At 37.8% G+C, this 26,175-nt stretch overlaps 2 protein-coding genes across 2 annotated transcripts; both read left to right on the top strand.

Moving 5' to 3' along the window:
- Window positions 1-1,530: 1,530 nt before the first annotated feature.
- Window positions 1,531-3,996, top strand: LOC146579866 (uncharacterized). Its single transcript, XM_085265929.1, has 7 exons — window positions 1,531-1,986; window positions 2,103-2,194; window positions 2,781-2,840; window positions 2,944-3,003; window positions 3,122-3,184; window positions 3,322-3,384; window positions 3,504-3,996. The coding sequence occupies exons 1-7, from the start codon at window positions 1,721-1,723 to the stop codon at window positions 3,509-3,511; spliced, it is 612 nt and encodes a 203-aa protein (XP_085122055.1). The 5' UTR covers window positions 1,531-1,720; the 3' UTR covers window positions 3,512-3,996.
- A 2,298-nt stretch (window positions 3,997-6,294) lies between these two features.
- LOC146579865 (Fc receptor-like protein 5) lies at window positions 6,295-20,239 on the top strand. Its single transcript, XM_085265806.1, has 14 exons — window positions 6,295-6,430; window positions 7,521-7,600; window positions 8,137-8,172; window positions 12,232-12,498; window positions 13,123-13,389; window positions 13,512-13,790; window positions 16,029-16,310; window positions 17,963-18,082; window positions 18,189-18,204; window positions 18,370-18,425; window positions 18,767-18,817; window positions 18,899-18,955; window positions 19,627-19,686; window positions 19,854-20,239. The coding sequence occupies exons 2-14, from the start codon at window positions 7,564-7,566 to the stop codon at window positions 19,928-19,930; spliced, it is 1,605 nt and encodes a 534-aa protein (XP_085121932.1). The 5' UTR covers window positions 6,295-6,430; window positions 7,521-7,563; the 3' UTR covers window positions 19,931-20,239.
- The last annotated feature ends 5,936 nt before the right edge of the window (window positions 20,240-26,175 follow it).

Genomic DNA, 26,175 nt, shown 5'->3' with positions numbered 1-26,175 from the left:
TTACTTTTTAACATATTTACAACAAGCAAACAAACAAAAACTGCAAAACCCAGCAAAGCAGAGTACAGTACAGTGGTCCCTCACTATAATGCGATTCACCTTTCGTGGCCTCGCTGTTTTGCTAATTTTTTTTCGGGCGATTTTGCATGGTTTTTGGGTTGGTTTTTTTTTTACAGCGCATTGTGTTCTGCGTCCTGGTTGGCTGTAGACCATTGCCAATCAATCTCGTGCTGTCTCCTGTCGTGTACAGAATGCGTTCAGTTTGTCAAATTTACATAAATCTTCTATCACTCTGAAGTGCTGAACTGCATGTTTGTAAGTTTTCTCCCCAACAAACACAACAATGTTGATGAAACATTTTGCACTGTCAAAGGCACCTGTGGTTGCAACCAAAAGGCAGAGGAAGATTCTAGCCATTGCACAAAAAGTTGGACTTTTGGACTTGCTAAAGGAAAGTAGAAGTTACTGTATTTTTTGGACCATAGGTGGATTATAAGGCGCATTAAGCAAAACAAAATAGTCAGATAAGTCAAACTTTACTCAACTTATTCTTCTTGCTTCCTCTACTTCCGTACCATTGATTCTCATGTTCTGGACCTGAAAACAGGGTTTGATCTTTGGTTTCATTCTATAATACTGGACTTATTTTTCTACGAAGGTTTGAACTTTGAGAATGTTTAAACAAGAATGAAAAGTGTGAAAATGTTGATGCCTGTCTGAGAAAAGTGTATAAAGTGTGTGGTGAGGGGTTTTACAGCTTTAAAACATCTATAATAATTGTAAAAAATAAAGTTGGCTACTTTGCAGATTTCAGGTTATTTTTAGAATGTAACACCCGTGATTAACGAGGGACCACTGTACACTTAAAGTAAGACCTCATGTTCCTCTTTTCCTGTGTGGCTGTGTTTGTTATGTGCCACTGCATAAACAAGCAGCTGGTGAGTTGTTTTCATTAATGCTGCATCAAATCAGCTCAACATTACATTACAACACAAGTCTCACTCTGAAGACAAGGACAATTCCCATATTTCAAAATACCTCCAACTGTCAACCTAGAGCCCAAAGTCTTTTAGCTGTTACTAACTGATATATGGAAATAGCCCAAGTCTCATGAGATTAACATTTCATGTCTAAGGCACTCTACATTTTATAGGTCAGCTGTCCATTTGGTAAAAAAAAGTTAGTGTACAGTAGTTCTTATACACAGAACAGTAGGTATCACATCATCATGTAACTTTGGTGCCCTTCAGCTTTTTTTCTGATCTAACAGGACCATCATTGATTGTTTCACAGATAATTATTATGATCCTATCCTGGTGAGTCCTGTTCATCCTGTGACTGAGGGAGCTTCTGTTAGTCTGAGCTGCAGTTTGAGAACACAAAAAATACTTTCCAATGTGTTTTTCTATCACAATGACAAACTTATTCAAAATGATCCCCGAGGGGAGCTGAAGATCTCTGCAGTGTCAAAGTCTGATGAAGGTTTCTACAAGTGTCAGTACTCAGGAAGAGAGTCAGCACAGAGCTGGATGTCAGTTAAAGGTGAGCAGGATCAAAACAGTTGATGGATTTTTTTTTTTTAATAGAGTACTCATTGATGGCGTATATCATTGAGTATGTGTTTTGTCTTCTTGTCACCTGACTCTACTTCTTTGAGAATATATGTTTTTTAATGTTTAGAAAAAAATTCTCACATAAAGTCTCTTAATGTTTTCTGTTAATGTTTACAATCACAGTAGCTCCATCAGGTCCTGAAAGCTTTTCATTTCCTCTGTGGTTGGTTGGACTGGTTTGTGGAGTCTTTCTTCTTATTATTCTCCTGCTCTTAGGAATGAGTATTCTGTATTGCTATAGAAAAGTGAAGGGTAAGACATTTTTCTTACTTGATACAAAATATAAAAACATCATAGCACTAAATAGAAGTAAAACAGTTTGGATTATCAAAAAAAATCATTTTCCTTTTTTGACAGATTTATGCTTCACTGGGTTGGTATAAATCTCTGCATTCCTATTTTCATTTTAAACATTCAGTAGTAATTTTCTTACTGTACTAAATTTACTTTATTATGTTATTATCTGTGCATTTGTTATGTTTTCATTAGGCCGATCCAGTCGGACATCAACAGTCAAGACTCCACCAGAAATCATGGAGACAATCAGGATGAAACCCATGAATACAAATCTCTTCAGCATGGTCAGTGCTTAAACTAAAGTTTAGTATTAATAATTAGTCTTAAAGTCCAGGAGTTCTGGTCATCTGGTCATCAATCAAATATCAAAAACACAAAAAGTTGTGCAAATAATCAAAAAAATCCTAAAAACTGAGTTAAACCAGAATTTACTCACAGAAATGTATATCTAACTAAATGAACTGAAGGATCAACAAAAGTTATTGTTCCATATCATTACAACACATACAATATTTTTAATACACTGTTGATTGATTGATAATATTATTCATCCCGGGGGAAATTGGGTTAAGGCTGCCAGCCTTCCCAGCGCCATCTTAGCCTTCCGACCATACATCCATTACACAAACATCACGGGGAAGACAGGTCAGAGAGTTATAGCAATGGAAAATGCACAATGTGAGGAAAGACGAGGAGAAAAAAGAACTCTCCCCAGACTGAGCTCCAACAGGGAGAGCAAACTGTTAATCAAACTTTCTAAAACTGTAATTAAATTAAATTCGAATTTTGTGTCTTTGCACTTTAACAAAACTGTGTTGATGTATTTGCTCTAATAGTACTGACATGATCCTCTGACTTTGTTTCTTCAAGCTCATTATGAACCCTATGAAACACTCCATCTTGCGGAAGAGACTGCTAATGGTCCAAATGGTACACAGTATCTTTTGAATAGCACACAGCAGCTAGAAATACACATACTTACAGGTCATAGCTTTAAATTGTAATTCTGACTCTGGCGTATTATTTTTTTAAGGTGATAATCACGACTATGAAACAATCGCTGACTTCGAAGAGACCGCAAATTGTGAAAATGGTACATGTCATGTTTTGAATATCACAGAGTGGTTAGAGATACATAAACATTTGAGTTAAAAACAGTAATTCTGGTGATTTTTTTTATAATCCTATAAATACAAATATATATATTTCAGAAGCAGATAAAGTTCATGAAGCCACATACTCTCTTACCGACCTTAAAAATTCCAGAAAGAACAGTAAGTATAGTACAAATACTCGCACATGCAAAAAAGATAAAATACATGCAAAAAACTAATTAGGAAAGGTTTTGACCTGCAGTACTGATGTAAATGTATTAATTATTTTCTTTTGCTCATTCATCTGATTATCTTAGCAAGGAAGCATCATAAACCACATGAGAGTCCTCTTTCCACTGATGTGAACATGGAAAATGCAGGTAAACTCACAACAGTCATGCACTGAAATGTCTCATTACATTGACAATATTTCTTGACAAGATTAAATGGCCTCACCACATAACACCCTTACTCTGTGTCTTTTGTGTTTGCCTTACAGGTCAGTGAAGAGAGCAACAGGAGCAAAGCCAAAGAGAAGCATAATGTAATCATACTATAATGTTTAGAGCATATGCATGCTGTATATGTTCCCTACATCCTCTGAGTGAGACACGTTTGATAGAATTTTGCATAAGCATTGCATAGGGCACTGTGAGTGACCCATGCATATGTAAATATTTTGCACAAGTCTCAGAATCGTATATAATTGTATATTTGACAGTTCAATTGGAATAATGGAATATCAGAATAGAGTGGCGTGTCTAATTTAATGTATTTTAGCATCATATTATAGCATATATCATAGCATCTCATATGTGGTAGCATACAGATTTGTATTCCCTGTCTCCCATGGTAATTGCAGCATGCTGGGATTTTCTTGTATGTAATGATATAGACACAATATTCTGTTTTGTTGTTGTTTTGAGGGGTTTTTTTGTATTATCTGGTTTAACTGACAATACAGCTTTAAATAAAGGTTTTGCAATGCTACATTAGGGCACCAATACATATTTGTACTGCATAATGTATTATACATTATGTTGAAATAAATAAATAAATGCTGTGACTGATGCTGTATTGACTTGAATGTAAACTATAACAGTCAAACCCAATAACACTGAGCTTTATAAATATGATACATCATCAAGTGTAACAGCCGTTTGATCACTAGGGGGCAGTGCAGGAAGCACAGCTGTAATTTCACTAATAACTGTTGATCATGATATTTCCAAATCGATTGTGTTCTACTGAACTGCTTACATACCTTTATTGCTGCTTTCAGATTTTCTTAGATGTCAAACATGTAGCATAGATCCTGCTAGAAGCTATTACAAGCATGGCACAACACATGGGTATTCACAGACGCGGACTAAAGCTTTCTTGGCTGCTGCCTCAAAGCACACTGTGCGCTGTCTATCTTGCGTGCTGCACAATATCGTTTATTACTTAGTAAATACTGATATCTATGACTAGCTAGTTTATTGTGATGGTGCTTTGTTTTCTCTATTATTATGTTGCTCTTTGTTGTTTGCTGTCTCCTCTGTTTGTTTTTGTTTGTTTGTTTGTTTGTTTTTTTTCTCCATACAGGTGACCCAGGAGTTTTTTTTTTTTTTTTGTCTCTCTTCCCCCCCCCTTCTCACCGTCTCTTCTCCCCTTTGGTTTTCTTTCTTTCTCTCCCCCTCTCTCTCTCATTCATTCCCCCTGTCCTATTTATTAAAAAAAAAAAAAAAAAAAAAAAAAAAAAATGACAAAGGATGAACTGAAGCTCTGCCATCACGTAATGTCGTTTTTTTTTTTAGAAAAAAAAAAAAAAAAAAAAAAAAAAAAAAAAAAAGAAGCATGGCACAATTAACACTTGTCTTGCTGCAACTGAATATGCATAAAAAGGACATTGATGATGTAACCAAACAAGAAGTGCAAATGTTGAAACTGCATTCTTGTTTATTTACTGCTTACCTAATCCATACTGCTGTGTTTGCAGCTTTGCTCTGCTCTCCAAAAATCAGGAATTTGCATTGTTTGCAAGTGACTCATTAAACCCCCCCAGAAAAATGTAGTTTCTGCAGACGTGTTCTCAGTGGAAACAGAGTTTTGATTTCATGTAAAGTGACACTTGATGTAGTTTGATCTCAGCTGATTTCACTATATACTAAAACTGAATTCATTTACTGAAGTTTAAACAGCTTATTATGTTGTGATTATCAGAGATTCTTTAACTTCAAACTTTTCCCATGAGCCCCAGGAACTGGCCCACTGTAGGGTAACTGAAAGTTTAAAGGAAGAAAAAATCTCTGTGAATAGAGCTTTCAGAGCTACTTTTAAGGACACACGTGTTAGCTCAAAGAGGAAGCAGGATTAAATCTCACCTCACACTTCTGTTTCAAAACAGTATTTCTCTTTTCCCCATGCTCACCCACATCCTGCCCACTAAGTTATGACCATCTTTAAAACCAGAATTTCACCACATGGGAAATATTTTAAAAAGGAATCTGTTTGGGTGCAAGATCGAGAACCCAAACACAAACTCTTAAAGTGAACAGCAAAAAGCACATTTAATTCAACAGGTGGAAAGTCCAATCACACTTAGTATAGCTCTGTTGTGGTTTAATATCTTTAAAAAAAGACGTGCATCAGGAAACCAAACAAGAAGCAGAATTTTGCTTACATCATCCATGAATACAGTCGGTGTGTTTCCTGTTTTACTTTGAAGGCCTGTGTCTCATGCCAGTGTTTTTAGTTTGCTTCCTTTGTCTCGTCCTGCCTAATTACTCCCAGCTGTGCTCTCCTTCTGTGTGTCATTGCCCTCATTATCCCTCAGTGTATTTAAGCCCCGTGTTTCTTTTTGTCAGTGTTGTGTTCTCCCTCATGTTGTGTGTTGCCTTGAAGTTTAGGTTATAATTTCCCCATGTAGTTTAGTTTTCTATAATTTCCTTGAGTCAGTAAATAAAGCTGTATTTTGAGTTCACTCCTGTGTGTTGTGAGTCCTGAATTTTGGGCCCAATCTCCTGCCTGCCACACAGCAATCCTTGACACTCATCCATTACCTGGTGTGGTTTGAACAGCGTCCCTGTTTAAAGTTAGCCAATGTTTGATTTGGGCAACATTACCCAACTGCCCCACTGTGCGGTTACTGAGTGCAGCAGTTACAGCTACTTTTAAGGAAGAGAGAAACAACATAGAGCACGCCATCTGGCCTCAAGCTCACTTCTGCTAAATGTCAGTTTTGCTCGAGGCCGCTCACTCTCTGTGTGTGAATTTATGACCACTCCAGAATTTCACGTTAAAGGAATCGGCCCTGATGTAATGCAGTACTTTACATTACTGAGCTCAGTTTTTTTCAATTAGGAAATATTTTTAGTTATAGATTCAACTGCTCTGTGAGAAAGTGCATGGATCAACAACACCTGCTGTGAAGGTTTACTGTCCGTGAGTATGACATCTCTGTTTATCAGTTAATGCTTTATTCATCTCTCAAACTATTTTCTTAACTGCTTATAAAACTTAAGTGGCAGGTGGCCTCCATCACACTCCAGCTGTTTTTAGAGTGAGATGTTGTGGTTTATTTACTTTACATTTGAATCAATATAATAATTTTGTGTTACAGCCTTTAGTATGAGAAATTAATGGCTGCTTAGATATTAGCAGCACCCTATTTGGGATTGTCTCTGTGGCATAAAAGAAAGAGTGTAAAGAAAAGTGTATTCTCTTCCTTTATAATGCTTTTGTTCACTTATCCATCTACAGCAGTTTGAACCAATCTGAATGAGGTGTTTATGTAGTGTTGTGTTTGTGAGGGTAATAATTATCAGTGGTAAAATTGCTTAATAACAAAATGAGCAGGCAAAGGCAATCTCCTGTTTCTGTAAGACCTCAGTCAAGTTTTAAGCCTTGCAATGCAGTTATTCCAGTGTGTGAAACACTTTCAAGCAAACTGCTTTTCAAAGTTTTTGTCTGGCTTTGACGTTTATTACATTAAAACCATTAACTGTATAATATTAGAGTCCATCAAGGGCACTCCCAGCATCCATAATAAACATATTACTGAGAAGTAATTTTATTACTTAATATTAGCAGATATTTGTTAGAAATTTGAAGACTGATAAGAAACTGGAGGAAAGCAGAAAAATAACAAGTTTCCACAAATGTATCAATGTATCAACAATTCCACAGGGGGAAAAAACTTTTTGCTATATCCAGCAGTGTAACAGCATTCAGAGACTTTGTTTAACTGTTTAGACAAATTTGTTGATGTTTATTGTTTCTAATTCATAGTTTTGTGTGAGTGGATGTATGAATTTATTAAGATTAGTAATAGTTCTGAGAATCTATTGTGTAAATATTATACTATATTATTATACTATTATACTATAGTATAAACACATCACAGCATGCTGTAGTCAGATCTTGTTAAGTTGTTATTTTAGTGTAAAAGGAAGAAAGCAGAAAAAAAAACTATTGTTTCCTTCACAGCTCTTTGGTATCTGCTGTGCTGCTGCTTCACTCTCTCTCTTTACAGAAAGTTGTAGAAGTTTTCAGACGTGTCACTGCTGGATGTGAGGATGGGAGCCACTTTGCTCTGTGAGCTGGGCCTATTCTGTGAGTACATCACTGACTCCTATTGTTTGATTCATACTGATCCATAAACATGTTTTAGTAAGAAGAACAGAGCATCAGTCATTTGTACCATTTCAGGTCATGTGATCAGCGGACTCTCATGTTTGTTACCAACATGGTTGTTTGTAGACTGGATTAGATGCACTGACTCAGATCAGAGTGGAGCTGGTTTAGATTATCTAAGAAAGGTTTGTTTCTTCCTCAACAGTAATTTGATGCATTTTACATAATAATATAAGATAATAGAATAGAATAGAATAGAATAGAATAGAATACTTTTATTTGTCAATTTCTTCAAATGTACTTGCCATACAAAGGAATTGAAATTACGTTTCACACTGTCCCATGCGTAGACATTGACAACAATAAGGTGCAGATGCACAACTAAAAAAAAAAAAATAACACATTATAGTAGAAACTGATAAACCACAAGTGCTTATGCATGCATTTATTTGTTTATTTTCTGTATTTCAGTCTCTTTAGTTTGATAATGTCTGAAGTTTCTGTCTTTATTGTAGTGCTTTGTACACGTCTCTGCACTGGACACGCTCAAGGTGACTGAACAGTTTTAATTTTTTATTTTCTTTTGTCGTGAAAGTTTTAAAATAAACTGCTAACACCAGGTGAAGATGATTTAAAGTGGTTTAATATTGTGCTGCAACATGGAGAGAAACACATTAGTCCAACATCAGATTGGTCTCTGAAGATCGGCCACTCTGATCCTTTTATACCTTCAAAATTACTCCAATTGTCTCCCTAGCAGTGCTGGGCAAGTAACACTGACAAAGTAATTAATTATAGTTACTTCTTCAAAAAAATAACTGAGTTAGTAACTGAGTTACAAGATTCTAAAAATAATGAAAAGTAACTATTGCGTTACTTAGAAAAAAAAAAGTCTAACCCTGTGGGGTCCAGTGTATAATTGGCCATTTTTAACTACTTTTGATTTTACTTCTACATTTCAATTTCACCTTTAACCCTTTAAGACCTACCATAGAACCAAGTCCACCAGAGCTTATCTTTATATTATACATGCTGTAGTGCCATTTTTGGGAGCATTTCAAGTTGCTATGCATCAATACAACCGTTATAGCCCACATTTTAGTAATATGTATGCACTAGGTTCATAGAAAGTACATAAATTGCAAAAAAGTGCAATAAACTACAAAAAAAATTGAAAATCTTTTTTTTTTGTTTTTGTTTTTACATATATTTCTAGTTAGAGAGATTTCAGAGGTTTATTCCTCAAAACTGTAAATGCAAAAAAGTTGCACAAAATAGTTTCCAACCACAGGAAATTTATTTTAAGTGTCTTCATAGTTTTATTTTTGAGATACACCAATTTTGATATCTTGCAGGAACAACGAAAATAAATATTATATTATGTATTATATTATGGGGCGATTGTGGCTCAAGAGTTGGGAGTTCGCCTTGTAATTGGAAGGTTGCCGGTTCGAGCCCCGGCTCCGTTGTGTCCTTGGGCAAGACACTTCACCTGTTGCCTACTGGTGGTGGTCAGAGGGTCAGAGGGTCCGGTGGTGCCAGTGTCCGGCAGCCTCGCCTCTGTCAGTGCGCCCCAGGGTGGCTGTGGCTATATGTGGAAGGAAACCGTGACTTAGGACAAGCTAATGGCATAACATGTCAATACAACTCCTCTGGTTTCATATGCAAAAAATTTATTATTTATTTATTGCGCTACCTTACGTGGTTGTAGTTCTACAGAGATTTTAAAATAGTTACGCAAAATGGAGCGTGTCCACTCCAGCTGGTTTTAAAGGGTTAAAAACTATTTACTTTGCCTTGTTTGGTATCATTCTTTTCAGCACAACCTCACGTGTCTGAATTTACAGTTCTGTTTTCATTTTGACATACTGTATTAACACAATTGATCTAAAATCAGACAAAAAACATAAAATCCGAGTAGAAAAAGTTATATTTTTTTACTGTAACAACCACAAACATGTTTATTGAATCATATTTCATAACTTTAAATGCAAATATAAATTGTCAATTTGAAAATCATATGCACAAGTTTTGCAAACAACAAAGTTATTTGCAGCCATTTACATTTTACCCCTTTTTTTAAATAACCATTTCAAAACTATTTACATAACAATCAGCTGTTCTACATTCAATAAGATTTCACACAAATTATTTGTGCCATTCCAAAAATGTCTGTCCACTATAAAGGAGAACATCACAGCCTGATACCTGCAGGTCTGACAGCAGCAGGTGTATCACTCCTTTTTCTACCTGGAGACAGCAGTCACCTCATTGTTCTGACACACAACACAAAATTACCCACAACACTACACACTAACTACACAAGACAACACATTAACTACACGCTCCAAACACGCTAAACGTCACAAATCTCTCACATCTCAAAACTCGCTCTCTCTCTTTTTCTGCTGTCTTTCTTTCTCTCTCTCTCTCTCTCTCTCTCTCTCACCGTCACTCGTAAACCTCCCCCCTCTTCCTAAACAACCAAATGTCATGTTGCCACATCATTTTTGATTGGTCGACATGGTACATTTTTCCACCAACACGAAAGGGCTGTTTTTTGTTTTGTGTTTTGCTCATAAGCAGAGAGTGCTTGCTAGCGCTGTCCTAAGACAGAAACTATGAGGAAAAAGTATATATATTGTTTATCATGACTCTGGTTTTACGTGGCCTATCAACACAATTTAAAAACTGGTATATATCACCTTGTTGCTTTGTCATCTTGAAGTGGTCATGTGATCGGCTACTATATTCTTCCTCAGTCAAACAGCAGCACTCATGCGATTGTTTTGCCCCCCTAGCTTCAGTTGTTGTGCTTGAAAGTGATCATCGGGCAGAAAGTGATTACCGTCAGTGGGAGCGCCCATAGCTGCTTAACCCTTTAAAGCCGGTCGGAGCGGGCACACTTTGTTTTGCGTAACTATTTTTAAATCCCGGTAGTGCTGCAACCACGTGAGCTAGCGCAATAATTTTTTTGCATATGAAACCGAAGGAGTTGTACTTACATCTTATGCCATCAGCTTGTCCTAGGTCACAGTTTCCTTCCACATATAGCTTTGCAAAAACTGCATAAAAAGCGCTTGCAGCAACAAAAACATAATATTCCAGAAACACGCTTTGCCGATCCGATAAGCTGTTCATAACACTTCCTATGTTAGAATAGACGTCAGTGCGAATTTTCGCATGTCCGCCATTACCTGCCCAAAACCGGAAGTGACATCATTTTCGCGGAAATGTAGTTTTTTACTATCAGGGCCTAATGAGCCTATACTTGTGTTTTTAAAAGTTATCTTTGACTTTATGACTTTCTGTGTTGTTTCTGGGATGCTTAGGACTCAAATTGCACTGCTGGAAATAGTTTATTTTGATGCATATGCTGCTTTTTTACAAATTTGCATTGTAATATTTCGTTTTTTCCTGCAGTATATAAAAATTGGTGTATTTCAAAAATAAAACTATGAAGACACTCAAAATAAATTTCCTGTGGTGGGAAACTAGTTTGTGCAACTTTTTTGTATTTACAGTTTTGAGGGATAAGCCTCTTAAATTTCTCTAACTACAAATATATGTTAAAAAAACAAAAACGATTTTCAATTTTTTTGTAGTTTATTGCACTTTTTTGCAATTTATGTAATTACTATGCACTTAATGAATACATATTATTAAAATTTGGGCTATAATGGTTGTATTGATGTACAGCAACTTGAAATGCTCCCATAAATGGCTCCACAGCATGTAAAAATATAATATAAGCTCTGGTGGACTTGGTTCTATGGTAGGTCTTAAAGGGTTAAAGCTGTAGCTTCCAGATTACTTACGTAGTCAGCTACTTCCGTGCAACTGATATAGGGTGTAGTAAGCTGAACACAGCTTCAACCGTCTGTTTGTTGAAAAATAGTAACGGGCCACACCGCATTTTCTTGTTAGCAACGGTAATGCCGTTGTAACGATAGGAATAGTAATTACTGAAAAAAGTAACGCTGTTAGTAACGCTGTTATTCCCATCACTACTCCCCAGAGACCAAAGTCTTCCAGCTGTCCTTTTATACCTTGACCAAACTTAGAGACAAAGGAAATTGAAGTTGGCCCATGTCACGAGGGGGCGATACCTTCAGCCTCATCCTTAAATCCTTCTCTTCAGAGTTTAAGAATTACGACGCTGTTTTCTTACTTAGCACCTAAAGAATTACATCCCGAATCCTCCCTCGATCTTCTCTGAGATAAGGATGGGAGTTTCACTGTCTGTCTGTATAAGATCTCACCTGAACTCACAATGGCCCCACTCTGTCTGTATGTGTATGTGTGATAGAGCATAAGGCCCATTTGGGGTGCTATTGTACATGCATATAACTAAGTGAGCAAGTGATATTAATAATACTAAAGTGATCAATATATAGAGTAAAGAAATGTCCAATACACTTCCTTTTTATCTATTTAGTAAAGATTGAACAGAAAATACTGCATACTCACCCTTAAACACTTTCCATTTCTGTTTTTATTTATTCATTTTTAATACGTTTCTCATTTTATGAAAACATCAACACAGATGTTGCCTTTGATGTCATAAAAGTATTTCAGATTGCTTATATTGTCCTTGTGTTTGAATCTAGATGCTGTGCTAACTATTCAACCCAGCTGGTCCATTTTTTTCACCGGGGAGTTTGTTACCTTCAAATGTAACATGAACAAAGGAAAAGACAGTAAATTGGAATACAAAATTAACAAGAATGGTCGAGAATTTATCCAGTACAACACACTGAAAAACTACAGATTAGAAATTAGATCTACTGGTGACAGTGGTGAATACCAGTGCTCAAGTCGTACAAAGAGCTCACATAAACCAAAGCACAGTAATACTGTCTCTCTAACTGTATTAGGTAAGTCCTCAGTGAAAAAACAAACGATACATTTAAACACTAATCTGGATGATAAAATACAGTGTACATTTGATTAATGTTGTCATGGAAACTTGAAACTTTGAACACAACCACTGTTTCTTACATGTTACTTTGCTCACAATATACACAATGCTAATGCACTCTATAATGCATCATATTCGTTTTAATGTGTAACAGCAGCACTTGTGAATGAAATTAGAAAAAAAACTTCTGTTATCTAAGCAAAAATCATACAAATACAAATCCCTCTTAACCCATCATTGTCTATCATTCAGCAGTGAACTGCATTACTTTACTAATTAGTTACAAGTAGTTCACTATTTTGTTCATGTATTAATTAAGTGCGACTTCTTCAGGCCAGAAAACTGAAAAACTGCTATACCATTCTTTTGTTGGGATGTAAGATTTACTACACCACTGGAACAGTGTTGAGATGGACACCGGAAAGAAAATAAAAATTAAAAAAACAAAAAACAAAACTGAAATATGATCATAGTGAAATATGTAGATTTTACCTCAAGTCAGAAATTGAATCCACTGAAAACATATTTTAAAGTGTAGCTTTATAATAGATCATGATGTGTATATTTTATTTCATATTAGCACATAAACCCAGGGCCACAGTGAAAGCAGGAACAACAATCATACCAGTAGGGGGCAGTGTGACTCTGACCTGCTCTGTGCAGAGCTCTGATGGATGGAAATATGAGTGGTTCAGACGAACCCAAAGAACCTCTGAAGGTAAAATCAGAGATCAACAAAACAGAGATATCAGAGTATCTGAAGGAGGAATCTACAGCTGCAGAGGAACAAGAGGAAACCCAGTTTACTACACTGATAGAAGTGATGATGTCACCATTGAGAAAACCAGTGAGTTCAGTCATTTAGTTTGAAATATACATTCAGTCATGATTATCAAACGTACAATGTTAAGTTTTCTGTGTTGATTTCATGTTTCTGTTTGTATCTCAACTGTTAATATGTGTAAACAGTTTCCAATAAAGTTGTTGTAAAACAACAACCCAACTGGCCTCAGATATTCAGAGGTGAGACGATCACTCTGACATGTGAGGTGCAGGAAGGAGGTGAAACCACTGAGTGGTGGTATGAATGGAGAGGACCCAGGACACCCACACAGTGGACACACAATAATGATGTGACATTCAGAGTTTCTGAGTCCAGCAGTGGAGACTACATGTGTAAGAGTCGATGCAGAGATGACTCATATTCTTCAACAGAGTGGAGTGAAGCCTTCACATTGTCAGCATCAAGTAAGTCATGTTTGTTGTGTGATCTCCATTTGACAAATGTCATAATGGTCAGCACAGGATGAATTCAATGGTCTACAAAGCATGTTACATTGTTAGTCAGACAAAGAGCTGCACCTGATAGTTGCCTCATTGTAGACAGTTTGTCACCACTTTGTCATCAACTTTCAACTGGTATCCAGTCTTTAAGTGAGGATGTGATGAACCCTGCTTCCGGGTCCAAATTACTCTTCATTTATTAAGGCTGTTGTGTCTTTAACATGTTTTAATGCTTTGTATCTTGTTCTATTTAATCTGAACAAAACCCCCAAAAAAGTCAGTTATCACTGTCAGTCTGCCTCGCTTTTTATTAGAACTATTCATTTTAAAACTCAGTTTTGAAAACCTTACGATGCACCTAGAGCCCATACAGCAGTATGTTAATGCAGTGGTTTCCAAACTTTTTTCGCAACCCCCTTTGTTTCACAAGAAAAATGCTGCATCTCCTGCTTTGCGTTTGTGTGGGCGCCCCGTCAAAAAACCTGTCCATTATGCTAGCAGTGCACCCCCCCAGGGGCCGGGCCCCACACTTTGGGAAGCTCTGCGTTAATGACTAACCTCGTATTTTGGATGGATTATCTCAGTTGTTCCCCTGACTTAAGTTTGTTCTGTTTACAGCATCCTGCCATACCATTGCATTTGTCCCTAACCATTGGGAACCCCCACGTTAACTTTTATCAACTTGAAAAAAATTAGTGTTCATCCTCCAGTTTAACTGTGCTAATGTGTTTATATTATGCTATACGTAGATGTGTAGCTAGTCACCCCGTGTCACTTCAAAATATACCAGCTAGCCTCTTCAGTAACCCTAAAAACATCACTGCTGTTTAGTTCCCTGTTTTTATTGAGGTCGGAAGTGATAGCAGAGCTGTACTTTGAATTTTTCAGAATTCCCTCAGTCAGAACATGGTATATCATCTTTATACCATGTTACCACCTTAGGTAACTTCCTGCTAGCTTCTGACTCTGTTAAATTTCATAAATTCTGTTTTCATGAATGCCTGGATGTCAAATTTAATCGTTACACCTGGTAGAGCAACAACACTGATCATTTTATTAAAGATGAAAGAATTTAGACAGTTTGTAACTCTCAGTGATGCGACAGTGTTCGTTTGACTTTAGGACCTGGTGCTGAGTTTGGATCTGCACACGGCTAATGATGTCACCGCAATGCTGACCTGCTGCTCCATCACTTGAGTGCAATATTAACATAAATAAAGAGGGGAAAAATGATTAGGTTGCCAGATTTAGCTTGACACCCAGTCATTACTACAATCTGAACCCATTGGTATGGAAGTAAAACCAGAGTGGACATAATCTGAGCCTTGTGCGTGAGTTCAGATGCATGGAGCCTGTGCACTGTTGTAGCCTGTGCACTGTCTATGCACCCACAGAAAGGGCTCACAGCTGGGCGTGCCGAGTGAGAAAAAAATGTAAAAAGAAGAAAATAAGTTTTGTAGGAGGTTAAAGAGCATATGGATGTAGGTTTGTTGTTGTAATATTTCAGGAGGAGATGTCAAAATTTTCCTTACTAATAATTTACTCATTTTTTACTTGTTGCCATGGTGACTGATAGAGCTATAATCAGTAGTCTATTTCCCTTGTTCAGCTGGATTAAGGTGGGATGAGACATCCTAGAACTATGTATAATGATTTGGTGACATTGATCATCATTTACAGAGCCAAGTGTTGTGAACATTTTTAGAATTTATTTATTAAGTTTGGACCAGGAGTTTATTGAGTTAATGAACAGTAATTTGTGAGTTTTGAGCCTTTTTTTCCAAACTAAAAAGGGATTTTTTTTATGACATGGGAAGATGGCTGGTTTCTCTGTAAAGCATGTTCATCTCCTCCTGAGTGGTCTGACATCTGAGACTAAGCTTACTAACACTTGTTGGGTTATCTCACGAATTTGTTGTTGCAGTGGGACCTACAAAGAATCACACAAAAAAAGTAAAAGTATTTTTTTATACATGGAGTAGGAAAGGGGAAACACTGCTTTTACAATGTTGGGTGATAAAAATGTGATGTGCTCGTACCATTTCAGTTTGGTCTCTTTTCCTTGTATTTGTTTTTGGAAACTGAAGCAGAGGTGGACAAGAGGGGAAATGAAGGCTTGTAACATTAGTACAGTGTAGATCCTGACCTTTGTGTACAGTATAATATATTTACTTTTTTTCTTTTTCTATCTTAACTCAACAGCAGATCAACCAAAGTCCCAAATAACATCTGATATGAGAAACATCCCAGTAGGAGGAAATGTGACCCTGACCTGCTCTGTGAACTCATCATCATCATCTGGATGGAAATACTACTGGTACAGAGATGAGAACTCATCTGAACCTCTGATCATACAAGATGGAGTTTTCTACCCAAATGGACAAATCAGTGTCTCACAGGAAGGACTCTACAGGTGCAGAGGAGGAAGAGGAAACCCAGTTTACTACACAGAGGACAGCCAGTCAGTCAGGATTGATAAAAAGGGTGAGTTTTCCATCACTATCAAAGAGTGAATATTCCAGGAATAAAGAATGTGGAAATCAATATTGTCATTAGTCATTTATATACACTCAACAAAAATATAAACGCAACACCTTTGTTACTGCTCCCATTCCCCATGGGATGGACGTAGAGACCTAAAATTCATTCCAGATACACAATATAACCATCCCTCCCAAACAGTGGTCACAAATCAGTCCAAATGTGTGGTAGTGGGCACATCTGCCATATTGAGATAATCCATCCCACCTCACAGGTGTGCCACATCAGGATGCTGATCTGACATCATGAGTAGTGCACAGGTGTACCTCAGACTGCCCACAACAAAAGGCCACCCTGGAATGTGCAGTTTTTTGCGCTATTGGGGGTCTGGGGACCCAGAACCGGTCAGTATCTGGTGTGACCACCATTTGCCTCATGCAGTGCAACACATCGTCGCATGGAGTCTATCAGATTGTCAATTGTGGCCTGTGGAATGTTGGTCCACTCCACTTCAATGGCTGTGCGAGGTTGTTGGATATTCGTGGGAACTGGTACACGCTGTCGTATACGCCGGTCAAGCACATCCCGAACATGCTCAATGGGTGACATGTCCGGTGAGTATGCTGGCCATGCAAGAACTGGGACATTCTCAGCTGCCATCTGCCCTGAACAATGTGAACCATGATTCATCCGTGAAGCGCACACCTCTCCAACGTGCCAGACGCCATCGAATGTGAGCATTTGCCCACACAAGTCTGTTACGGCGACGAGCTGGAGTCAGGTCAAGACCCCGATGAGGACGACGTGCATGCAGTTGAGCGTCCCTGAGACGGTTTCTGACAGTTTGTGCAGAAATTGTTTGGTTGTGCAAACCAATTGTTCCAGCAGCTGTCTGGGTGGCTGGTCTCAGACGATCTTGGAGGTGAACCTGCTGGATGTGGAGGTCCTGGGCTGGTGTGGTTACACGAGGTCTGCGGTTGTGAGGCCGGTTGGATGTGCTGCCATATTCTCTGAAACGCCTGTGGAGACGGCTTATGGTTGAGAAATGAACATTCAATGCACGGGCGACAGATCTGGTTGACATTCCTGCTGTCAGCATGCCAGTTGCACGCTCCCTCATTGCTTGTGGCATCTGTGGCATTTTGCTGTGAGACAAAACTGCACATTCCAGGGTGGCCTTTTGTTGTGGGCAGTCTGAGGTACACCTGTGCACTACTCATGATGTCAGATCAGCATCCTGATGTGGCACATCTGTGAGGTGGGATGGATTATCTCAATATAGCAGATGTGCCCACTACCACACATTTGGACTGATTTGTGACCACATGGTTATATTGTGTATCTGGAATGAATTTTAGGTCTCTACGTCCATCCCATGGGGAATGGGAGCAGTAACAAAGGTGTTGCGTTTATTTTTTTGTTGAGTGTATATATGAAAAGTATAAGATCGACAAAGAAGACAGTGAATGGGAATATGAATTGATGACAAATAAAGCAGGAAAAAAAACCCCACCACAGATTGCAATAAAAGGTGCAATTATCAGTTATTATTAAGAACATTGTAATATAGCTGACATGTTTTGTAAACTCCCTATGTAAATTGTGGTGGTGATTCACATCATAATAATCTAATTAGGGTATATTATTTATTACAGCAGTACCTGAGCCTGAACGATCTTCATTTCTCACCTGGTTGATTGTTGGACTCCTTTGTGGAATTTTACTGATTCTTCTTCTTCTTCTTCTGTTGTTGTATGTCTTCAAGCGGTCAAAGGGTGAGACCATTTTCTTCTGGTATTAGATTGAATATGATCTATGATGTGTTTAAAAAGCTGCATGTAGTGTTACAACACTAAAAAAAGTAATTGTCTTTTTTTACAGATTCATTCTTTGTCAGGTTGGTTCACATTTCACTTCTCTTTTTAGCATACAAGAATTAAATCCTGTGTTTCTTAAATAATAATAATAATAATAATAATAATAATAATAATAATAATAATAATAATAATAATAATAATAATAATAATAATCTACTGTTTTACTTCACCTTATGTTCCACCAGGACTCAGAACACAAATCAGAATGAAATTGAGAGACAAAACAGTTCTCCTCTCCAAGGTCAGCCTTTGTTTGCTATTATTGTTGCTGTTGGTCTGTAATGTAAATATGTAACAAATGTACTAAATAAGGAAGTGGATGCTATCCACATACTATAGTGGTTAATAATTAAAATTTGTATATGTATCTGATCATCTACCCAGAAATTGTCATTTCATTTTTGTTTTCTTTATTCTTTTTAAATGTTCTTTGGAAAGTTTATAGTGATGTAAAAATGCTATGCATTTGCTGTTTGTAATGTTGTAACCACATTTAATATATTTACATGGCTTTGAGTATCAGTATTTTTTATGTTTTTTTAAATTTTTTTAGTTATTTTAACATCAGCCTTGATTTTGTAGATGATGCTTGTTTCTATGAATCAATCAAAGACTGCGACGACACACAAAATGGTAAAGTACATAAATAAGGCAATAAGGTATATAGAGTCTGTGTGATGTTTATTTATGTATGACTATGTAACTCTGTTCCAGCTGAATCTGGGGATTTCACATATTCTTTGATTGAGTTAAAAAACTTCACAATGAAAGGTAAGAATTTGATGTTATAAAAACATGAAATACAGTAGATTAGATGTTTTCATAGGACAGTAGTATCTATATTAAATTTAAAATCATTCATTCATATGAGCCTTCTAACAGAGACGAAGAAACATGCTGTCTGCTTGTCATGTGCATTCCTCAAAAATAAATAAATAAAACAAAAGCCAGTTAAATTTAAGAGGCATAAATACATCCAGTTAGGAAGCATAAACCATGGTGACTCCATATGACCTGCTAAAAGTGACAGCAGGTTCACTGGAGAGGCAACAAAATGGCAAGCCCAAAAATGACAACAGTACCTGCATCCCATTCTAGTTGGATAGGTAGACCAGCTCCTTCAGGATGGATCGTCCACACTTGCTGTTGCCAGAAGGTTTGCTGTGTCTCCCAGAATCAGAAGGAATATGAAGACAGCAGTAATCTGTAATCCTCTGCAGGGGTGGAGGAGGGTTGAGCTTCTCTGACACTGAAATGAGAGCTAACAGCAGCAGAGAAAGAAACAGATTTTTAAACATGACAGCAAGGGGTCATCAGGAAATCTCACCTTTTAATAGAGCGAGAACCTCCTTCAGTCAGTTCATGTGATAAGTTTGGTGTTGACTGACAGAAAAATCGTTCCACCCTTTGTTTATGCTGAGCATCTGTCCATCCTCTTTTAGATGACAGCCAGTTCTACACACAGGTCTACTACAATAAAGCTAAATCCAAGAGAGACAAATGTAAGTAAAGTAATACAATCAATAATTTATTTCTCTTTCTGTCTCATTTACAATTTTTTTTACAGATCAAAGAAAACTGTATAAAAACGAACAGCTGTCGTATGTAAGTAAGAGGTTACTGGCAATTAACTTTGACTAATGATGTCTTTATTTGTATGAAAATCCAGCTCCTGCAGCAACTGATGAAGACGTTTACTCTGAAATCAAGCCACAAACAGCTCTTGGTAATGAGTACCTTCAATAAGTTTTCAAGCAAGTAGATTCGGTCCCAAATCTGAATTGAAGAGATCATTGTGGGGGAAAAAAGCTAATGGACTGTATTATTAAAATAGAGCTTTATTATAAAGTGATGGCAAGCGTTGAGATTAGGATCTGTTTTCACGTTAGCATAAGCACTTATTCATTTATTTATTTCTTTAAGTATGTTTTTCTGTTACCTTGAATTGAATACGTATCATTTGACTCATTTCAAAAAGCTTTTTTTAAACAATATTATAAGTTGATTAACTTTTTTTGTCAGTAGTTTTTGTTATCTGATTACGTGTGTCATATAAATCATTTCTTTATTAAACCTGATATATTATTCACTTTGCAGTGTTCTGTGGTGTTTGCTGAAAAAGAAACCTGTTCAAGTTGACTTATACTCCTTCATGTTTTTTGCTCCAACACACCAGATAGAGTTGCGTGACACATGACTGTTTATCAGCTACTGCCACAGTTCTGGGTCCTTTTGACCCAGCATCTTCTGTTTCTTGTGTTTTTGTACTATTGTGTATTATGGTTTAGGTTCTGATCTTCAATTGTGCTTTCTGATCATTATTATCATTATTATCGTGTTGGGGTAGGTTTAGTTTAGTGTCTAGTCATCTCTGCCTGTGTTTGCCCTCTGTACTCTGTCGGTATGGTGTCTCTCAGTTCAGTCAGTGTGTTTCCTGTTTTACTTTGAAGGCCCATGTCTGACATCGGTGTGTTCTGTTTTGCGTCCCCCTGTCTCTTCACGTTATTTAGGTTAAGCCATGTCTCCCTCCTGTGTGCTGTTTCCTCGTTGATCTATCTTCCTTCCTATGTGTGGCAGAGGCGGAGCCAGACATTTGAAACACCCGGGGCTTAGCCCAAAAGGGTAGTATGCATGTGGGATTTTTTGTTTTTTTCTTGGGGGGGGGGGGGTAGAAATGACTGAAAGATTAATATGCTCTGTTTTGAGTTTTGTTCAAAAAAGAATGACTTCACATAGGAAAAAAATATATTTCACATGTGCAGGACACCTTAAACTAGTTTTTTAATTAAGCAGCAAGGCAGAACAAAGTCAGGGCTGTATCAAGACACGAGGACTAAACCCCAATTCAACCAGACCCAGAACTGATCCGGAATTAAAACAGGTCTACAACAGTTCAAAATCAGGACTACTGAGGACTTAACCAAGACAGAACCAGAATCATAGTAGCACTAAAAATCATCATAGACCTGCACTACACTTATTATTTAATTCTACCAAAGTACAATATTTAGATTCAGAAAAGTTTATATAATTATTTAGCCTTGTTGTGCAAACAAGCCTGCATAACTTGCATAACTGAATATGTTTCCAAAGCAACTTCATTCTAAGCCAAAGACTAGAAAATATGGTGAAGCATATCTGCCCTTTGGCTTCACCTGCACAAGTGCCAAGGTAGGTCTCCCCTGTAGAATTGGTTTTCCCTGCGTCGGGAGCAGCGCTGGGCTCTCCAAATCACAGACAAACAGTATCCCACATTCTTGATTTTTAGTTCACACACACATGTTGTTGTAATGACTAACTACTTTGGACATTTTGGAGCTGTTAGCTCTTTATACAGTAAAGTTACAGCGGGATACAAATAATATCAGGCTGATCCTGCCACAATTTGTTCCCCCTGTCTAAATCACGGACAAACAGTATCCAACAGTTGTTTATGTTTTGAACCCATTTTGCACAGAGAGGCATTTTTTGAAAAATTTATTGATAGCAATTCATCTCATGTAAACAATAACGTGGCGATGTGAAAAAAGGCACATACCTTTGATGTTGCATGACGAACTCTGTATTCCTTGTCCACACGTAAACGCAAAAAAGGAGTTTTAAAAAATTTCAGTTTTCGGTGATTCCAAACGCCATTTACGTGTGGACAAAACAGCTGCGTTGTCAAAAATACCCGTGTAGGTGTGGACGCAGCGTAAAAGAGTTAGTAGTTTATTTTCCTACTACCTGCAGATTACTTGTATTTGCTTAATTGTTTACTAAATGTTTGAGGTGTGAAATAAACCGCAATGGAGCAAAATATGAGTGTGTGTGGTTGGAGGATGTGTTCGTGCGTTCGTGTGCGCGGGGGGTGTGGGCTACCACCTAACCCAACTTCAGTAACCTTACAAATGTCACTGCTGTTTAGTTTCCCATCTTCATTTATGTTGGAAGTGATAGCAGAGCTGTATGTTTGAATCTTTTCAGAAATCTTCTGTTCTTCTAACTCCGTTAAGGACACTGTATTTATTTTTCTCAAGCTCAGTCACTTCCTGTAGGAGATCTTATGACCAAATCAGAATTGTATTATAAAAGAGTTTGCAGTGGAGTAATAGGATACATCACATTAGCGAAGCTCAGGATTTTTGTCTAAGAGAGTGCATGGATTACCATCAACTGCTGTGAGCAGTACCATAAGTGAGTATGACATATCTGTCAACGATGCTTTAATCGTCTATGAATCCATGTTTTACCATGTTAAAACTTTGGGTCTCAGGAGGGCTGGAGCATGTCCTGGCTGTCTTAAGTGGAGTGCACCATGGGCAGATTTCTTTCTCATTTTAGATGGAAATTGATTTATTGTTTATTTGGAGAGGTATTTTTACATCTGGTTTGGTTCAGTTAGTTAGCTAATCTTAGCTTTGAATAGTGGTTTATGTAAAAACTGCATTTGTGGAAAAAAAGACATGCTACTAATTGTTTATGACAAAGAGTATTTAACATGTTTATCTGAGAGCAATCAGCAGATGTATGTTACAGCTCTTTGGTGTCTGCTGTGCTGCTGCTTCACTCTCTCTCTTTACAGAAAGTTGTAGAAGTTTTCAGACGTGTCACTGCTGGATGTGAGGATGGGAGCCACTTTGCTCTGTGAGCTGGGCCTATTCTGTGAGTACATCACTGACTTCTATTGTTTGATTCATACTGATCCATAAACATGTTTTAGTAAGAAGAACAGAGCATCAGTCATTTGTACCAATCATAGTAGGCACTGGTAAAACCCTGAGTGTTTTGTTTATGCCATATTTGAGTCTCCCCGGTGGGAGTTCTCGTTTAAAGCTGGGCAAACACTGTGCGATTTTTTTCAGTCGCATTATTCAGCTTCTGCTCAAACTGTACGATTGACTTGCAGGGGTTAGAAGTTCGTAGGTCACGATGCAGGGTCTCACACTATATGGCCCGATGCTCTGATCCGACCTGAGTGCTCACACTGTGCCTCCATAAAATTAAGGTTATAACAGAAATTCTGTCGCTCTCCCTCTCTGTCTTTCAGTCACACAGACTCACACCACCACCATCAACTTTGCTAAATTGCTAATGAAAAACATTGACCAGGCAGCTGTGAGTGAGCAGCAATGTAAATCCAACTGTTTTCACGGTTGTTGTGGTCGTGATAATTTTGAAGGCTCGGATGAGCTTTCCAAAGTTCTACAAGTGTCTCCATCGCTTGTGTCCAGATCACCTGCACTGCTGTGCTGTTCCGTCTTTTTCACCAACATTTATGTGTTTGCGTGTGCGCAGTGTGAGCATCCTCACGACGGTCATGAGGATTTCAAACCGGTTTGAAATCCTTCCGACCAAGCGATTGATGATCGGGAGCTGGTCGTGAGGTGTTAATTGCTTCTTGTTAACCCACATATACACGATGCATGATGAAGGCCAAAATCGGGCCAATCACCTAAACGGTCGTACGATTAAAAAATCGGCCCAAAATGGGCCAAAAATCGCACGATGCAAGCCCAGCTTAAGGAGGTCGTTAACTCACTATGGATCATGTGCCTCATCACATGAGCCAAGATGTAAAAAAAGCTGTGGGTCATTATCAGCACTGTTTTATTTATGCAATATTTGAGTGTCTTTAGTTTGATAATGTCTTAAGTATCTGTCTTTATTGTAGTGCTCTGTACGCTCCTGTGCACTGGACATGCTCAAGGTGACTGAACAGTTTTTTGTTTTCATTTTTTTAATAATTTCTATAGCAAAGGTTAATTTTGACATACTGCATCATTCTTAAGTTATTTCCATTCTGTTTTTATTTTTTTAATTCTCGGCATAATTCTTATTTTATGAACATGCAGACCCTACATCCTACATAAACATCTTTTACATTTCTAATGGTGTGGCTGTGTTTGAATCTAGATGCTGTGCTAAATATTGAACCCAGATGGTCCAGTTTTCTCATCCAAGAATTTGCTATGTTCATATGTGACATGAATGAAGGAGAAGACACTGACTGGGAATACAAAATAATAATAATAATAATAATGGATTGGATTGATATAGCGCTTTTCAAGGCACCCAAAGCGCTTTACAATGCCACTATTCATTCACTCTCACATTCACACACTGATGGAGGCAAGCTACGGTTGTAGCCACAGCTGCCCTGGGGCAGACTGACAGAAGCGAGGCTGCCATATCGCGCCATCGGCCCCTCTGGCCAACACCAGTAGGCAAGTAGGGTAAAGTGTCTTGCCCACGGACACAACGACCAGGACAGAGAGCCCAGGGATCGAACCGGCGACCTTCCAGTTACAGATGCGATTCCCAACCCCCTGAGCCACAGTTATCAACAAGGGTGGTCGAGACTTTGTTCCCTACAACCTGAACAAAATCCACCTTTTTGAAATTCAATTTGCAGGTCAAAGTGGTGAATATCAGTGCTCTGGTCGCAGGAAGAATTCACATTAGACAAAGATCAGTAATACTGTCTCTGTAATTGTTTTAGGTAAATCTTTAATGAACATCACCACTACATATTTGTATGATTTCTTTGCAAATACTTATTTATTATAAATTACTGGACTTACATTACTGTATTTTACCTTTTTTACATTATAAGCAATGCTAAAATTGTGACAGACTCTGTAATCTACCATTACTAAAGGTGTGTGTTTTAATGTGTAATAATATCAATTACAGATAAAATTTCACTTAAAAGAGAGAGAAAAAAGAAACATCAGAAGCTTTACAGAAATTGTGCTGACTGAAATCAGACAGATGCCTCTTCAACCATCATTGTGTTTCCTTCAGCAGTGAATGTAACTGTATTAGTTTACATTCAGTGTGACTTTTTCAGGTCAACTGAAAAACTGTTACACTGCTGATTTAGAGATTTTTAAATTGAATAATTGTCACAGTAATCCCATATTGAGCCAGAGACTGAGAATATTTTTTCCAATTCCAGGCAGCATGGTCAAAACAGTTGTCAGCAATGTTGCCTCACAAGATGAAGGTTCTGGGTACTAGGGCCTTTCTGTGTGTAATTTGAATGGTGTCCCAATGTCTGCGTGGGTTGACCGTGAATTGTATAAGTAGAAGAGAGTGGATGGATGATTCTGTAATTGGAGAGAAAGAGAAAAAAAAACCTGATTTAGTTTTTTCTGGTTTGGCGTAACAGAAGATAATCCCAAGACCACACTGACAGCAGCAACAACAATCATACCAGTAGGGGGCAGTGTGACACTGACCAGCTCTGTGCAGAGCTCTGATGGATGGATATTTGAGTGGTTCAGACGAACCCAAACAACCTCTGAAGGTAAAATCAGAGATCAACAAAACAGAGATATCAGAGTATCTGAAGGAGGAATCTACAGCTGCAGAGGAACAAGAGGAAACCCAGTTTACTACACTGGTATAAGTGATGATGTCACCATTGAGAAAACCTGTGAGTTCAGTCATTTAGTTTGAAATATACATTCACTCATGATTATCAAACGTACAATGTGAAGTTTTCTGTGTTGATTTCATGTTTCTGTTTGTATCTCAACTGTTAATATGTTTGAACAGTTTCCAATAAAGTTGTTGTAAAACAACGACCCAACTGGCCTCAGATATTCAGAGGTGAGACGATCACTCTGACATGTGAGGTGCAGGAAGGAGGTGAAACCACTGAGTGGTGGTATGAATGGAGAGGACCCAGGACACCCACACAGTGGACACACAATAATGATGTGACATTCAGAGTTTCTGAGTCCAGCAGTGGAGACTACATGTGTAAGAGTCGACGCAGAGATGACTCATATTCTTCAACAGAGTGGAGTGAAGCCTTCACATTGTCAGCATCAAGTAAGTCATGTTTGTTGTGTGATCTCCATTTGACAAATGTCATAATGGTCAGCACAGGATGAATTCAATGGTCTACAAAGCATGTTACATTGTTAGTCAGACAAAGAGCTGCACCTGATAGTTGCCTCATTGTAGACAGTTTGTCACCACTTTGTGTCATGAACCTTCAG

This window comes from Mchenga conophoros, linkage group LG3 (assembly GCF_057382185.1).
Source record: "Mchenga conophoros isolate Kocher_MC1m ecotype Shallow Benthic linkage group LG3, M_conophoros_male_GT1.1, whole genome shotgun sequence".
In the NCBI taxonomy this organism is placed as follows: Eukaryota; Metazoa; Chordata; class Actinopteri; order Cichliformes; family Cichlidae; genus Mchenga; species Mchenga conophoros.
Note: the sequence above shows the minus strand (reverse complement) of the source record. Positions and strands in the feature narration are given on the sequence as shown.

Bases quoted from the DNA above. Each gene is read 5' to 3' on its own strand.
- LOC146579866 (XM_085265929.1), top strand. From the start codon at position 1,721: ATGTTTACAATCACAGTAGCTCCATCAGGTCCTGAAAGCTTTTCATTT. The intron at 1,987-2,102 runs GTTGGTATAAAT...TGTTTTCATTAG, and splicing joins ACAGATTTATGCTTCACTGG to GCCGATCCAGTCGGACATCA. The intron at 3,004-3,121 runs GTACATGTCATG...TATATATTTCAG, and splicing joins GACCGCAAATTGTGAAAATG to AAGCAGATAAAGTTCATGAA.
- LOC146579865 (XM_085265806.1), top strand. From the start codon at position 7,564: ATGGGAGCCACTTTGCTCTGTGAGCTGGGCCTATTCT. The intron at 7,601-8,136 runs GTGAGTACATCA...TCTTTATTGTAG, and splicing joins CTGTGAGCTGGGCCTATTCT to TGCTTTGTACACGTCTCTGC. The intron at 19,687-19,853 runs GTAAGTAAAGTA...ATGAAAATCCAG, and splicing joins TAAATCCAAGAGAGACAAAT to CTCCTGCAGCAACTGATGAA.